This window comes from Pongo pygmaeus, chromosome 1, assembly GCF_028885625.2.
Source record: "Pongo pygmaeus isolate AG05252 chromosome 1, NHGRI_mPonPyg2-v2.0_pri, whole genome shotgun sequence".
Lineage (NCBI taxonomy): Eukaryota > Metazoa > Chordata > Mammalia > Primates > Hominidae > Pongo > Pongo pygmaeus.
In genome coordinates, this window is record NC_072373.2 from 182,480,723 (window position 1) to 182,494,898 (window position 14,176).

The window sequence follows — 14,176 nt, forward strand, 5'->3', positions numbered from 1 at the left end:
GAGCTACGCGTGACATAAGGTTGCACACAGCAGCTTTCTGAATTTTCTGTGATTGCTACCTCCCCAGTCCAACTCCTGTCCCTCTCGCTGTTCGCTCCTGCCAGGATCTGCGGGACGGATGCGTTGGGCGAGGCTGGTCCCCAAATCTGTCGCTGCCACCCAGTCCGCGTCCGCGGCGGAGCCCGCGGAGGTTGGCCGAGCCGGTCCTTAGCCCGGGCGCCCTCTGGCGGCCGCACCGGGAAGCTGCGGCCCGGTCGCGCCTGGCGAAGGGAAGGAGGAGGGATGGGGGAGGAGGAGGCGCGGGCAGGGGAGGGGAGGAAAAAGTTGCGCTGGGAAGTTTGGAAAGTTGGAAAGTGGCTGCTGCGGGCTTCGCCTCCCTACGCGCGTGTGTGAGGGAGCGAACGAGGGAGCGAGAGAGGAGCGAGCGAGCGCCTGCCATGCCCATCAGACCCCGCCTCGCCGCGCCCGGGCGTGGAGCTAGCCCGGACTCCCTGCAGCCCGGCCCGGCCCGGCCCGGCGCGGCCCCAGCCCCCCGCCCCCCCGCCCCCCGCGCCAGGTCCTCCCCTCCCCCGCCCCAGCGGCCCCAGCCCCCCGCCCGGCCCGGCTCCGCGCCGTTCTCCCGCCCTCCTCTCTCCCTCCCTCCCGGCCGCGGAGCAGCATGGCGGAGCCCGGGCAGCGGCCGCGCGGCCGCCCGCCGCCCCTCTGAGCCGGGCTTGGGGGCAGCCGGTCGCCCTAGAGCCGCCCCCCACCCCTGCCGCGCCCTCCGCCGCACTTGTCCCACTGCGCGCTTCCTGGAGCGCCGCGCACCCCTGGGACCCTTGCGTGCCCCGGGTGCCCAGCATAACCCCGGGACCCTAGCGCACTCCGGGTTCTCGGTTCTGCCCCAGGAACCCCGCGCGCCCCTGGACCCCGACGCAGCTCCGGGACCCCGCGCGCCCCCGGACCCCAACACGCCCTCAGCACCCAGGGGCTCGGCCAGCGAGGTTGAGCGCCCGAGGGAGGGGCCCAGCCCTAGAGGGTCCCCCCTCTTCCAACAGACGGAGCCCCGCCCCAGAGAAACCCCCAGGTCCGACAGGGACGGTCAGCCACGCCCCAGAGGGCGCCCAGCATCCTGCGGCTGGAGCCCCGTGCTCCAGAGGAAACTCCGTGCCCAACTGGGGGCTCTCCGCCCCGCTGAGGGGCGCCGCCCAGGAGGGTCCCCCGCGCCCTGCGGGCCCCGGCAGGATGCACGCCGCCCTGGCGGGGCCGCTGCTCGCCGCCCTCCTCGCCACCGCTCGCGCCCGCCCGCAGCCCCCGGACGGAGGACAGTGCCGGCCGCCCGGATCGGTGAGCGAGCGCCTGCCCGGCCACTCTCCCGCCTGCCTGGGTATTCCAGTCCCGTGGGACGATGGTTTGGGTCCTGCTTCCTTAGCCCACCCGCTCCACCTCCACCCGCCGGGCGCAGCCTCGGGCGCCCTTCCTTCGCTCCTGACTGCCCCGGCTCCAGCTCCGAGCCAGGAGCGAGAAGGGGCGCTTCCTCTCCGGTTCCTTCTCCACACGCTGCGGCTCTCGGGCTCTCCTCTTGATTTGTGGTCCTGCTTGGACGCCTCCTCTCTCTGTGCCCCTTTTTGTCTCTCCTTTCCTATATTTTTTCTGTCTTTACCCTTCTGGTCTCTGCCCGCTTCTGACTGTGTTTTTCTACCATTCCTTGCCCTTCTCTTGACTTCCATCCAACCCTTTTGCTCTCCCATTCACACACTCTGCCCCCTCCCAGGCTTCCCTCTCTCTCCCTGTCCTCCCACTCTGACCTAAGACAAACTTTCTCCCTGTTGCTGGTTCTTACCTCCATCTCTGCGGCCCAGGCTCCCACCACCTACTCTCCCAAGCGTCCATCTTTCGTGAAAAGAGGGAAGATTTCAGAGGAGAGGAAAAGGCAATGCCAGGACATACTGGCCTAATATTTCTTGGGGTCGAGTAATTACTGGTTCTCCTAATTTTCCTTCCAAAACAAAGAACCTCTTTATTTCCTTCAGTATCTTTCCCTCTAAGTGTGAATTAATGCATTGACAGTAACCCTGAATTGGAGGCCAGGAGACCATAGGGTCTGGTTGCTGTAGGTGTGCTGCCTGTTAGCCCGGAATTCGCTGACCTTGGGCAAGGTGCACCTCCAGCGGCCTGCCTTGTGCACAAACAGGGAGCTCGTTGGCTGGCTGGGCTCTCAGTCTATCGCCAACATGCTGGGATTAACAGTTTGGGGTTGTTAGTAAAGTAAGGTACTGTTCTCCCACAACCCACCCATCCCAACACATACTTTTCACTTGTGCCAGAATCAGGCAGGAAAGTGTTATGAGTTGGTCTAAAGCTTGCAAGTGGTCAGTGGACACTCCAGGGATTTTTCAGGATGGAAAATGGCTTTGCCTAAGAGAAATGACAGTCCTCTTCTCATGCCTTTTATGCCTAGCCCTGACTTGGATCTGTAGAAAGGACCCCTGTCTGCATGCCTCTCCTCAGCTCCTACACACACACACATGCACACACACACACACACACACACACGCACACACACTCCCCTAAGTCGGAGCTTAGGTCATAGAAAATGACAAACAACTGGGGTTGGAGATCAGGTATACATTTTTAGGGGAGGAGCCTGGAAAGTACCCAGAATATGTACATTTCTTGGGACTAATTGTAATGGAATCCTTTCCTCCCAAACCAGATTCTGAAACTTGACTTGGCCTTGCAAGATTTTAAAGCACTTTCTCATCTATGGTCTCAGCTGGTCGAGCAAAGTAGCTGACACCCCAGACCTGCCCTCCAAAAAGAAAAGTGTATTCACCGTGATGAATGTGAAGTAGCCGTTTAAATAGGTGTGCTATTTTTAATAGGTGTTCTGCTTTCAAAGTGCTCTTGGCCTATATCTTCTAATGGTTGGATTTAAAAGTTATATGACTTCCTCCCTTCTTGCCAGAGCAGGACTCTTGGTCCCCCTTTCCCCACCCTCCACATGAAACACCACCGGTGAAGGTTTGACTTGGCCAAGCATGAATATTCTCAGGTGGTGTGGCAGTCCTTGGCACTCACAGCGAATGCTAATCATGAGAGTTTCCCTTCATTGCTGACTTCCTCTGTGCCTGGCACTGCTCTGAGGGCTTAATATACATATATTGTATCTTTTAATCCTCCCAACAACCCGAGGTAGTTGTTTTCACCCCCATTTTACAGATGAGGAAACCGAGCCTGTGGGAAGTGAAATGATTCACTCAAGATCATACATCTAAGACAGGGCAAAGCTAGGTTTTCAATGTGGGTCTTTCAGGCTCCAAAGCCCTGGCTCTTTACCACGGCCTGTGTATGGTCTCTGCCTCCCATCCCCACCTCCCTCTGCAACGTGCCTCTGGGCTACCCTGACTCTACTCTGTTGCCTTCGGCCTCACTGCCTTGCCTCTCCTCTACTCCTGCAGCAGAGGGACTTGAACTCCTTCCTGTGGACGATTCGGCGTGATCCTCCGGCCTACCTGTTTGGCACTATCCACGTCCCCTACACCCGCGTCTGGGACTTCATCCCGGACAACTCCAAGGCAGCCTTTCAGGCTAGCGCCCATGTCTACTTTGAGCTGGACCTGACAGACCCCTACACCATCTCGGCCCTGGCCAGCTGCCAGCTGCTGCCGCACGGGGAAAACCTGCAGGACGTGCTGCCCCACGAGCTTTACTGGCGCTTGAAGCGCCACCTGGACTACGTGAAGTTGATGATGCCCTCCTGGATGACGCCTGCTCAGCGGGGCAAGGGGCTCTATGCTGACTACCTATTCAATGCCATCGCGGGCAACTGGGAGCGCAAGAGGCCCGTCTGGGTGATGCTCATGGTGAACTCGCTCACAGAGAGGGATGTGCGCTTCCGCGGCGTGCCCGTGCTCGACCTCTACCTGGCCCAGCAGGCTGAGAAGATGAAGAAGATCACAGGGGCTGTGGAGCAGGTGGAAGAGCAGTGCCATCCCCTCAACAATGGGCTCAACTTCTCCCAGGTAGGCATGCAGTGCCCCAGCCCGGAGCTGACAGCCCTGGGTGCCTGGGTCCTCTTCTCTGATTGTCTTTCTTCTCCGAGGGGGAGGGGGAGGCAGCCAGAGTCAGGTCCTTTTTCTGGAAGGAGAGGTTCTGCTGGGCAGCGAGGCAGCACCTGGCTGCTCTGGTGGTATCATTTGAGAGTGGCGTATACTGGAATTTGGGGTAAGAGTCTGAGTGTTTGCTTCTATTTCAGCAGTATTACATGTTGGGGATGTACACTCCTCACCTGCTGTGCTTGCCTGGGCAGAAAGAATTTCCCTCAGAGCATCAGAGTGATCAAAAACAAAAAGAGAGGGCTTCCGGTTTGTGTCAGGTTTTCCTGAGGCCCTGGAGGCTGTATTGAGGCTGGTGTGTGGACAGTGCCCAAGAAAGCAAGAGGAAGGCATAGCTCCTGGGGCTGAGCCAACAAGGAGTTGCCTGGGACCTGGCGACAGTAGAGTGCTGCTTGCCATTTGAGGTTAAGCACCATCAGTTTCCCGGCACTGTGCAAAGCTCTAGGTGACCCTTGGACTGCCTCGCTAAGGCCAGGAGAGTCAGCCAGGAGAGTTTTAAGGTTAATAATTTCAGAGAAGCGTGTTCGCTTAAAGTTTGACAGTCCTGATTTCTGAACCTCAGAAGTAGGAGAGAAGGGAGGGGCTTAAGAGGTTTAAAGTCTCTGGCTGCCAGAGATCTGATAGAGCAAAATGTCATTAAAAGCCCCTTCTCCATGGGCAGAGGTCACTTGCTACTCACTGGCCCCAAACTCAACTCTGAGACCCTGGGAACAATGAGTTCACATCTGTGCCTTGAGAACGGGGCTGTCAGTCCCAGGATGGGGACTCCTTCAAAGAGGCCCCAAGATGGGGCTTGGGTCATTTCCCGAGTGAGGCATGGCTCAGAGACATGCTGCCCATTAAGGAGACAGCCTCATAAATTGGCTGGACCAGAAACTACCACTGGAATCAGACCTGCTTGCTGCTCCGGAGATGTTGCAAGCTCTTCACCAGGGAAACAGCAGCAGAAACCGATCCCCTTTCCAAGATCTCTGGCCTTTGTTTTTCCAAGGGAAATGCAATATTGTCCCTCGGGAGGTAAGAAGCCAGATTGATTTGCCGGCCAAATGAAAGGCGGGTTTGTCGGTTCTCCTGCTGGCTCTCCCATAATTGTGGAGTCCTTACCCAGAGGGCCCCAGTGGCAGGAGTATTGGGGCAGTTAGTCACGCCCTGCAGGGTTCTGACTACGCCTGACTCCTTCTCCATGGGGGAAAATCCTGTGTATTCTCTGGCCCAGTGCTGATTCCTCTGAACATAGCCGCTTTCTCCCTCTGAAGTGACTTTTCCCTTGCCAGCCTCGGGAGCTGATATTATCTGTGTCGGGACCCCCAGCGCTCACCGCCCATCTCATTTTGGAGGCAGGTTTGTGGGAGGCCTCTCTGTTCAGAGGCCTAGGTCTGGCCTCGATATCTTTTTTAGGATGGGGAGGTGAGGTATCCACCATCACTCTCAACACTCTCTTTGCACCAACCACAGAGGAATCCGACAAAGACTGAAGGGAGCACACACAAACTCTGGCTAAGCAGCCCCTGTCTTTAATCCGTCTCTCTTAAAACAACAAAACTATCTTTCTTTGGGGTCGGGAAACACTGCTGTTCAACCAAATGATGGCTTTGGTAGGGTGAAAACATTTGCTGGAAAGCGTATGCGAGGTTATGTTTTAGGAAAAGTTACTGAAAGCCATTCATCGGCCGGGAGGGAGCCTGCTGACAGTCTCCAAAGCTCATGTTGGAAGATCAAACAGACTCCAATCTCTATTTCAAAAATGTGCCCACTCCATCACCAGCCTGGGCCCACTCTTAAAATTGTTCTTGGGTCCAGCTACTCAAATGAGCTGCAGAAAGCAAGTCCCAAACAAAAGAAAACAGAACTCCTCTTAGTTCCCTAATCTCCATACCCTTCACCACCTGCCAGAGTGTCCAATCATGCCAATTTGTCCTGTTATCATTTTGTAGGGAGGCGATGAAATCTCTCCTCTATCCCCTTGGGCAGCCTTGGACTAAATGGGAAGGGTGGGATTCTGGAGCCTAGGCAGATGAGGTCATTAGGGATCCAACAATTCAAAATCAGAAATGCAACAGCCTTCTCAGTAAAATTGCATGCACGCGTGCACAGTTTGATATGAACATCTGTGATGCATTAGTGTACTGAAATATCTGTTAAGTGCATCAGATTTTTATTTTTTCTTTCCTTGCAGCATTACTGTTATTGCAAAATATTTGGGTTGGGGGGGCAGTGAGAGAAGAAGGTGGGAAAAATAAGGCTTAAAAGAGTGTCTTTTTGTTAAGATCTGGGATTTTAGTATTAATGTTGTTTTTAAAATTTTTATAATTTTTTCTGGACAGAAATACCATAATTTTGCTTGTTAAATGGAGAAAGAAAGCTTAAGTTTTGGAGCCCTGGAAAAAGCTTCTTCGACCCTTGCACAGCTTGGAAGATCAGGTCTATTGTTAGGTTTTGGTCTTTGATTTCAAAATAAACTGAGAGTGCTAGACCCAACATCACCATGACTTTGCTATGTGACCTTGGGCAAGTCACTTCCTCTCTCTGGGCCCTGTTTTCTTGGTCTGTGAAATGAGACACTGAAATGAGGTCATCGTTCAAGCTCCTTCCAGCCCTGACATTCCATAGGATGATTCTAATCAATTCCACGTGCCAGGCACCCTGCAGGAGGCTCCACACGCTTTTCCATTGCATTGAATTCTCATAACAACCCTATGGCTTTCTAAGGTGGGCATCCAGAAATGTTGAATGACTTGCCCAAGGTCACATGGCTAATAAGGAACAGAGCCAGTCAGCCTGACTCTGTATGAAGGATGTGTTCTCCCAGCTTCCCCACGCTGTTTCTCTAGACTTCCTCCTGTCTAGGTATTTGATATCTTCTGTAATCATTCCTTAGTTCTTTCTTCTGTTTCTCTCTCCCCTTTAGGACTTGAGGGCTTAAAATTTTCTTTCTTGGAAAATTTTTACTTGTAGAGATATTATTTCCTTCGGCTATGACGCTGGTGGTGAGGCAGGTCTCTGAAGGTTTTCTTGATGTATTGTAGACAGCTCAGCACAGTGGGCTGGAGATAGGAGACTTGCTTCCAGGTGTCAGTCCCAGCCTCAACACTAAAACCAACGACTTGTATATAATCTTGGGCGAGACTTGGTATGCCCGTCCATCCAATGGGGCCGCAATTACCAGTCTTTCAAAGTTGAGCTGGTTTTTGTGGGGACATGAGAAGATACTACCTGTGGGAAGTTATTGATGGGTTAAAACGACTACCTGGATGTTGGTTTTGTGCTTGGCAGACACTCTAGGCTGGCTCCAGGGCAGGGAAAGAGGAAGGCTGCATGGGAAGTTGCCACTACCTTCTCCCAGCAGCCATATCCACTCATCATTCCTTGCTGAACGTAGTAAAGTTGGAGTATTAGGAGGCGGTGAGCCCTTGCCCTTGGGGGCCCGAGGATGCCTAAGTCTTGAGTCCAGATCTTATGACAAGCTTGAGACCTGCAGATTTCTATCAGCTCTGCCTGCTGCCTCCAGGGACTGGTACTGGCTGCCACTACTTCTCCCTCTATGGGACCTGAGTCCTCCCCTTCAACTCCCTGCGTGGCAGAGTCGGAGACACTGGATGAGACCTCAAAGTTACATGGTTCTCTGAGGTATAATAAGAAAACAAGGACTCTGCTATTCTGTACTTCACCAAGCATGTGAGCATTACCCATCTAATATATGTAGCGCCTGAACACTGAAGCGTGCCTGCCAAAGGTGTGCAAAATGTTTGTAAAATTCTACAAGTCCCTCACTTAAGGAGTTAGAAACCACAATACCATTTATTGAGTTTTGTCTCTATTTAGGGTGCTGCATTAGACCTCATAATTACATTATCTCTAACCCTCACAGAGATGCAACAACGTTTATTATCGTATTTATTTTTAAGACCATAAATTGAGATCTGAAAAGGTGAAGTCATTTGGCTGTGATGACACAGACCGGCCAAGTGGACTCAGTATTCAAACTCAGGTGAGTCCATTACCACAATCCCTGCTTTCCCAGTGTCTGAAAGATGACCTGGTTTTTATTAGATGACATTTCTGCTGAATTTTGTGTGTGTGTGTGTGTGTGTGCGTGTGTGTGTGTTGGAATGGTGGTAGATCATCATTTCTTGCCGAAAAAGAAAGAGAGAGAGAGAATTGAAAAGTGCTGGAACTGATTTTCTCCTTAACTTATAAATTGGATCTCAAGGTGATTCTAAAATAGGAGTTCTCAAAGACATTCTGGGCATCAGCTACTCCCAGGGAATATGTCCCCAACTTTCTAAGCCACTGCTATGAAGACATACACACACTCCCACCCCCAATATAGGCTAAGCCTGCACAGTTGAATAAAGATCTCCTTGGTTTATAGTCAGAGCTCCTACGTCTACACCCTGGCGGGGCCAGCAGGTATTAGTAAGTGCTCAGTAAATATTGGGAGCATGAATGAATTAATGAGCAAATGGTCAGAAATCATGATGTGACCATCCCTGATTCTGTTCCACCATGCAGCACCATTGAAGGAATGAACGATGAAGAGAAGTATAAATCACAGCGAGGAGCCCCCTTCTGAACTTTGAAAGCTCCTTTCCATCCTATAAGGACAAAAAATGTCAAAATTATCATGTAGGCTGCTATAGCAAAATACCTTACAATGGGTAATTTATAAACAACAGAAATTATGGCTCACAGTTCTGGAGGCTGGGAAGTTCAAGATCAAGGTACCAGCAGATTTTGTGTCTGGTGAGGGCCTGTTTCTCATAGGTGATACCTTCTGTGTATTTACATGGTGGAAAGGGTGAACAAGCTTCCTCTAGCCTCTTTTGTAAGGGCCCTTATCCCATTCGTGAGTGTAGAGACCTCATGAACTAATCTACTCCCAGAAGTTCCACCTCTTCAGATCATCACCTTGGTGGTTAGGTTTCAACATACGAATTTTGGAGGGACACATACATTTGGACCACAGCATAGGCAGGTCATATTCAAAGCAAGTTCTAATCCTGATCCTGTTAGTACCTTGCCTGTGACTTTGGGCCAGCCCTTTTCCCTCTCTAGGCCCAAGTTGCCCCCTTTGTCCCATGAGAGTGCTGGGCTAGGTGATTTCCAGTGTTGGCCCAGGTCTGACTTCTGTGATGCGTATCTCCCATATTTTGGAGAGCCTAGGCCAACCAAGTCTGAAATTTTGAGCCTGAGTTATCTGTAGTTGGGAGGGGCTGGCAGGCTTGTCTTTGGCGGTTGCTGCTGATACCTATTTGTCCAGAGCCTGTTGATTCCAGTGGGTGATCCTGCTGCCAGGCTTCAGACAGGAGAGCCCCAGCCTGTCACGGCACAGGCTGCTGGACACCCACCCAGCCTCAGCTGCTCTCCTTCATTGTGACTCTTCTCCCTCTGTTGCTCCTCACTCATTCAACCAGAGCACCTCACTGTGTTGTGCCAGTGAAGGGTCTGGGAAGAGACTTGGAAATGTGTCTTTGCCTGCCGAGAATTCATTACCTGAGTGTGCACCCCATTGCTTTTATGCCCTGAGAGGTGGGTATTATTAGTCCTGTTTGCAGCATGGAAACTGAGGCACAGAGCACCTGAATATTAGCCTCTCCTGTGCCCTGGTTCTCCACACTTCTGATAGAGACCCTGTTCTTCCCCTTTCGGTTGTATGCTCCCACCTTTCAGAACCATTCTGTAATTTCCTGTCCTCCAAGAATGGCCATTCTTGAGTCCTCCAGCCCTCTCTGGGCCTCTGTGGCAGCCCTGGAGCCCACAGTGTAATACCTTGTCAGATCTCCTGTCAGATCTTTGTGCGCTCCTTAGAGTAGAGGGAGCAAGCTTCCCCCGAGGCCCCAGACACCCCTGGAAGACCTCAGACCATGCTGAAGCCTTTTCTCCCAGGAAGTCATCCACGGAGGGAGAGCCCCTCCATCACTGTGGAATTAAACACAGGCTGGCATCGCCTACACCATATACCTCCAGAACCTGGACTGAGAAACAGGCTTCTTCTGGCGCGACCTTCACCTTGTGCTTCGGTAGTCTGCCACACCTGCTGTGTCTCCCCCACAGAGCCATCTGGTAAGGAGCTGCTCAGCAAATGTCCGTCACTGGGTGTCCCCCAGCAGCGACCCCTGGGCATGTGCTCACTCAGATTATTTCTGTGCCCAGAGGGCTGTTTGTGAAGAACCCCTGCAGGCATGGCGAGCTCTGTCCATCCCCTCTCCATGACCTGGTTCATTCATGTCTTAATATTTAATATATTATCTAAATGTAGGGGGAAAACACACGCACAAGCAGGAGCACAGGATAGCTTATGCACCTCCATCAGAGGAGAGTGAGGTCCTAAAGCTGGAGGTGACCAAAATGTCATGAGATATTCTAGTCTCAGAATTGGAAGTTCACAGCAAGAAGACTTCTAGGCTCAGAGAATCTCCAACCATAAATCCAAACTCTGAGGCTCAAAGAATCTAGGAATGGTGAAATCTCAGAACATTAGGCCTAGAGACATTTTGGGACTCAAAGAATCTTCACTTCATGAAATCCTAGCCTCTTAGCTTTGAAGAATTGTTAGCTCATGGACACAGACTTCTAAAATCTTAGAGTTGGAAGGGGCCAGCTCTTAAGAATTCCAAGAAGCCTCATCCGCAAACATATTGTCTGATCTTCCCCCAACCCGCTCTCCAATCCCAGGCCAAGCAGAGAAAACCTGACCGGCAAAGCACTTTCTGACGGAGATAAAAATGGGAGCGTGCCTTTGTTAATAGTTCCCATTTGGACGTCTCTCAAAGCCAGGAAGAGGTCGCCTGGTAATGCTTTCCAAGGGAGGAAACAAGAATGCCGGCGCGAGCGCCACAGCCTGCCAGCCGGGCTGCTGATGCTCTTTTCCCCTTGAGTTTGCTTCTAAATATTATCCACTTCACTCCCTTTTATCTCCCATCACTGGCTCTCTGTCCGCCCACTTAATCCACAGGCAGCCGGTGGCCAAGCCTTCAGTTCTGTTCAGCGGCTGTCAAGCCGTCTCGCCGAGCAGCTCCTCCAGGATCCGCAGGCTTTTAAATCTGTGCACTATATCTGCTGGAACACAAAACTGTTGCCCCAAGCTTGGAAACGCTGTTGCTTCTGCTAGGCCCCCTCCCTCTTTAGGAATTTCCTCCTTTTCTATTCTATTTCTGAATCCTGAGATTTTTCAAGGCTCAGCTCAAAGCTGTACCTCCTCCAGGAAGTCTTCCTAGAACGTTCCCAGGTCTAATCTGCTCGGAAAGACTTGGGCCAAAGCTTTACTTAATGACCCAGCCACATATATTTTTCCCCTCTGTGGAATTATTTACGGCATTTTATGACATTCTTTCAGCACTTATATATTTTGTTTATAATTTTTTCTCAGGCAGTCTTTTCTCTTCTGATTCAAACCTAGCTCAAAATGTGCTCACAATTGATTACAAAATTAGATTGAATGTTCTCCAGTTCTGAAGTTGGGGCTTTGTGGTATATTCTGTGGTTGGAGTGTTGGCAGCTCTGGATGCTAAAAAGGGACTATGTCTTGGCCTCTGTAATTCTCAGAAACTTCTTAGGCTTTCCACCTGAGACATATTCAGTACTGTTGCTGGCCCATTTGGTCAAAACTTTGTAACATTCATGGGTCCCTATTGGATTCATTAATCTCCATCCTGGGATATTTTGGTTTTTTTTCCCTCCTTTTCAACTGTTACTTGCAAACAAGTCTCTGTTTTTCTCCTCTTCACTATCCAGAGCACACATGATCTTCTCCAGGCTCACTGCATCCCTCCACTTATTTTCATGTTAAAATGCTTTTTGTTCTTTGCTTGCTATCTTGGTTTTGGAGCACCAGGGTTGCTGAGCTGTATGATTTCTCCCTCCCTCCCTCTCACATACACTCCTTAGTTATGCCTCCATGCATTTGCTTATGTTGTTCCCTCTACCTGGGAACCCCTTCCCAGTTTTTATTTTCTGCCTAACTCTTACTCCTCTGAATTGGTAAAGGCCCCTGAGGACCATCCACGTTAAAAGCTTGGCCTCGTCAAACAAATGTCACTTTACAGCAAGACTTTTATCCATGGTCATCAGATTGGATGGATGCCATGTAATCATAACTCAGTAGTTTGAGTTTAGGTGCAACAATGTAATTGGCTTTTAGCATTGTTTTTTGAAAGAACTGGTAGGTAAATTGTACTTGGGCCACACTGAATGCCTGGCTTTCCTGGAAAAGAGCCATGAGGTCATCAGACCATGCCTATAAAAGTCAGGGCCCTGGGGCCATCTCTGAGGGACAACCTAGGGCCTTAAGAGATGTGTGGTCTCTGCCTTTACACCTGTTGCTGGATTCTGTGTTCCTTCTGAAGGACTTAGACAAGGTGGTTTCCTTGGGAGAACCCGGGGTTTTCCGAACAGCACCTGACCACCCCTGCCCTGAATGCTGACACTCTGTCACCTTCATTCTTGGGATTCTCCCTTTACTTCCCATTGACTCAGGAAGGGCAGTAGGAGACATTAAGCTCCTTCCCACCTCTCTTATTCAGAGGAACATCCTGGTCTGATTCTACCTTCAGAACCAAAAGTCAGTCTTTAAATTTACACATCGTAGTGCAGACTCAGCTCAGGAGTCCCCTCCACTGGAAAACTTCCAGACATTGGCCGGATGGCCCAGTGCTCCTTCAGTTCCCAGAATAAGTGCACTTATCGGGAGCATAAGTAACCTTGGGGTAGTTACATAAGCTGTCTGTGCGTCAGTTTTCTCATGTCAACTGTATAGGATTGCTGTGAGGATTAATTGATTAATGTAAAGCACTACAGCACAGTGCCACACACACAAATGCTCAGTACATACTAGCTCATAGTTATTACTTCATTTTCAAATTATCGTTATACAACTTTTCAAGAAATGTTTGTTAGTTCCTACTGAGTGCCAGACATGGAATATCGTGCTGGACGTAGTGAGCGAGAAGAACGTTGCTGTTGCCCAGGTGCTTCCTTTCTGGGTAGGGAGGGGACACAGCATCCGTGCAGGTGCCGGGAGGAGGGAGGCTGTGGCTTGTCTTGTGGTGTGTTGTGGGAGTACAGAAGAGGCACAGCTTCCTCGGTCCTGAGGAGATCCAGCAAGGCTTCCTGGAAGAAGCCCAGGTGAACCTGAGATCGGAAGGAGTAAAAAAGCCAGGTAAAGGCTAGGGAGAACTAGGCTCAGGAGATTGGAGGCACCTACGCTAGAGGACGGGGCGCGAGTTGTGCATTTGAGGGCCGAGAGCAGTTCAGCTTGGCCGCTGTCTGCATGGACTGCGACTAGAGAGAGACCATGCTGCACAAAGCCGCCTGCTGGTGTCCCTCCACCTCCAGTTCACCTTGGCGCTCCTCCGGGAGGCTTGCATGACTGTGCCCATTTCACGCCCTGGTGCAGAGGCGGGCGCTCTGTGCATGACGCGTTTGGCCCGAGCCGCGCCGCCTCTCTGGCTTGGCCTCCGCGAGCTCAAGTGCACGTTTCCTAAAAGAGCAGCGGTTGGGCGGCTGCGCCTTGGGGGCCGCAGCGTATATGTACCCGCCCGTCACTCGATCAGGCAGCGACACAGGCGGGGCCCTGCGGACAGGCACCTCGGGGCGAGGCGAGTCCGCGTTCCCGCGGTGGAGGAGGCGGCGCGGCGCGCGCCCAGCCCTGCCCGGGGATCCACGGTGCAAAGATAAAAGGACAGGCCTTCCCCTCCTTGTCTTCTGTTTAAAGGATTTGCCTCCTTCCTCCCTGTTAAGGTTATTTAAAGTTTCCTGGCCAGTGTTATCTCCCGGGGACTTAATGTAAGCCTTGGGTCCCATTCGACAGCCCCTTTTAGAATGATACCAGCGGAGAAAGCCATTTGGAAATCTCTCTGGCTCATCTTTTAGCTTTAGTTCACACGGTTTCCCTTTCTTGAGCTGCTTGGCCTTGAGTCTGAAAAGAGACAAAAGCCTAATTGGCAATGATAATTTCAACCATTTGCATCGCGGTTTGCAATTTCCAGAGGCTTTTCACATGCACGACCGCGTTCCCTCCCGTCACCAACAAGGACACCAAGAAGAGTGTTAGTCTGTTCCTGGCTCTTCTTTTTTTTTTT

General features: G+C 51.6%; 1 protein-coding gene across 3 annotated transcripts in view; it reads left to right on the forward strand.

The window, feature by feature from the left end:
* Nucleotides 1–627: 627 nt before the first annotated feature.
* The window catches only part of TRABD2B (TraB domain containing 2B), a 236,931-nt gene continuing 223,382 nt past the window's right edge, over nucleotides 628–14,176 (forward strand). For 2 of the 3 annotated variants that reach the window (XR_010124701.1, XM_063656520.1), the window contains exons 1-2: nucleotides 663–1,326; nucleotides 3,441–4,004. Coding sequence is in view for 2 of the 3 variants with exons in the window: in XM_063656520.1 (XP_063512590.1) it covers nucleotides 1,225–1,326; nucleotides 3,441–4,004 (666 nt within the window). In the remaining variant the exon portion in view is untranslated. Of the gene's footprint in view, nucleotides 1,327–3,440; nucleotides 4,005–14,176 lie in introns of all 3 variants that reach the window. The other variant, XM_063656513.1, reaches the window with a different exon arrangement.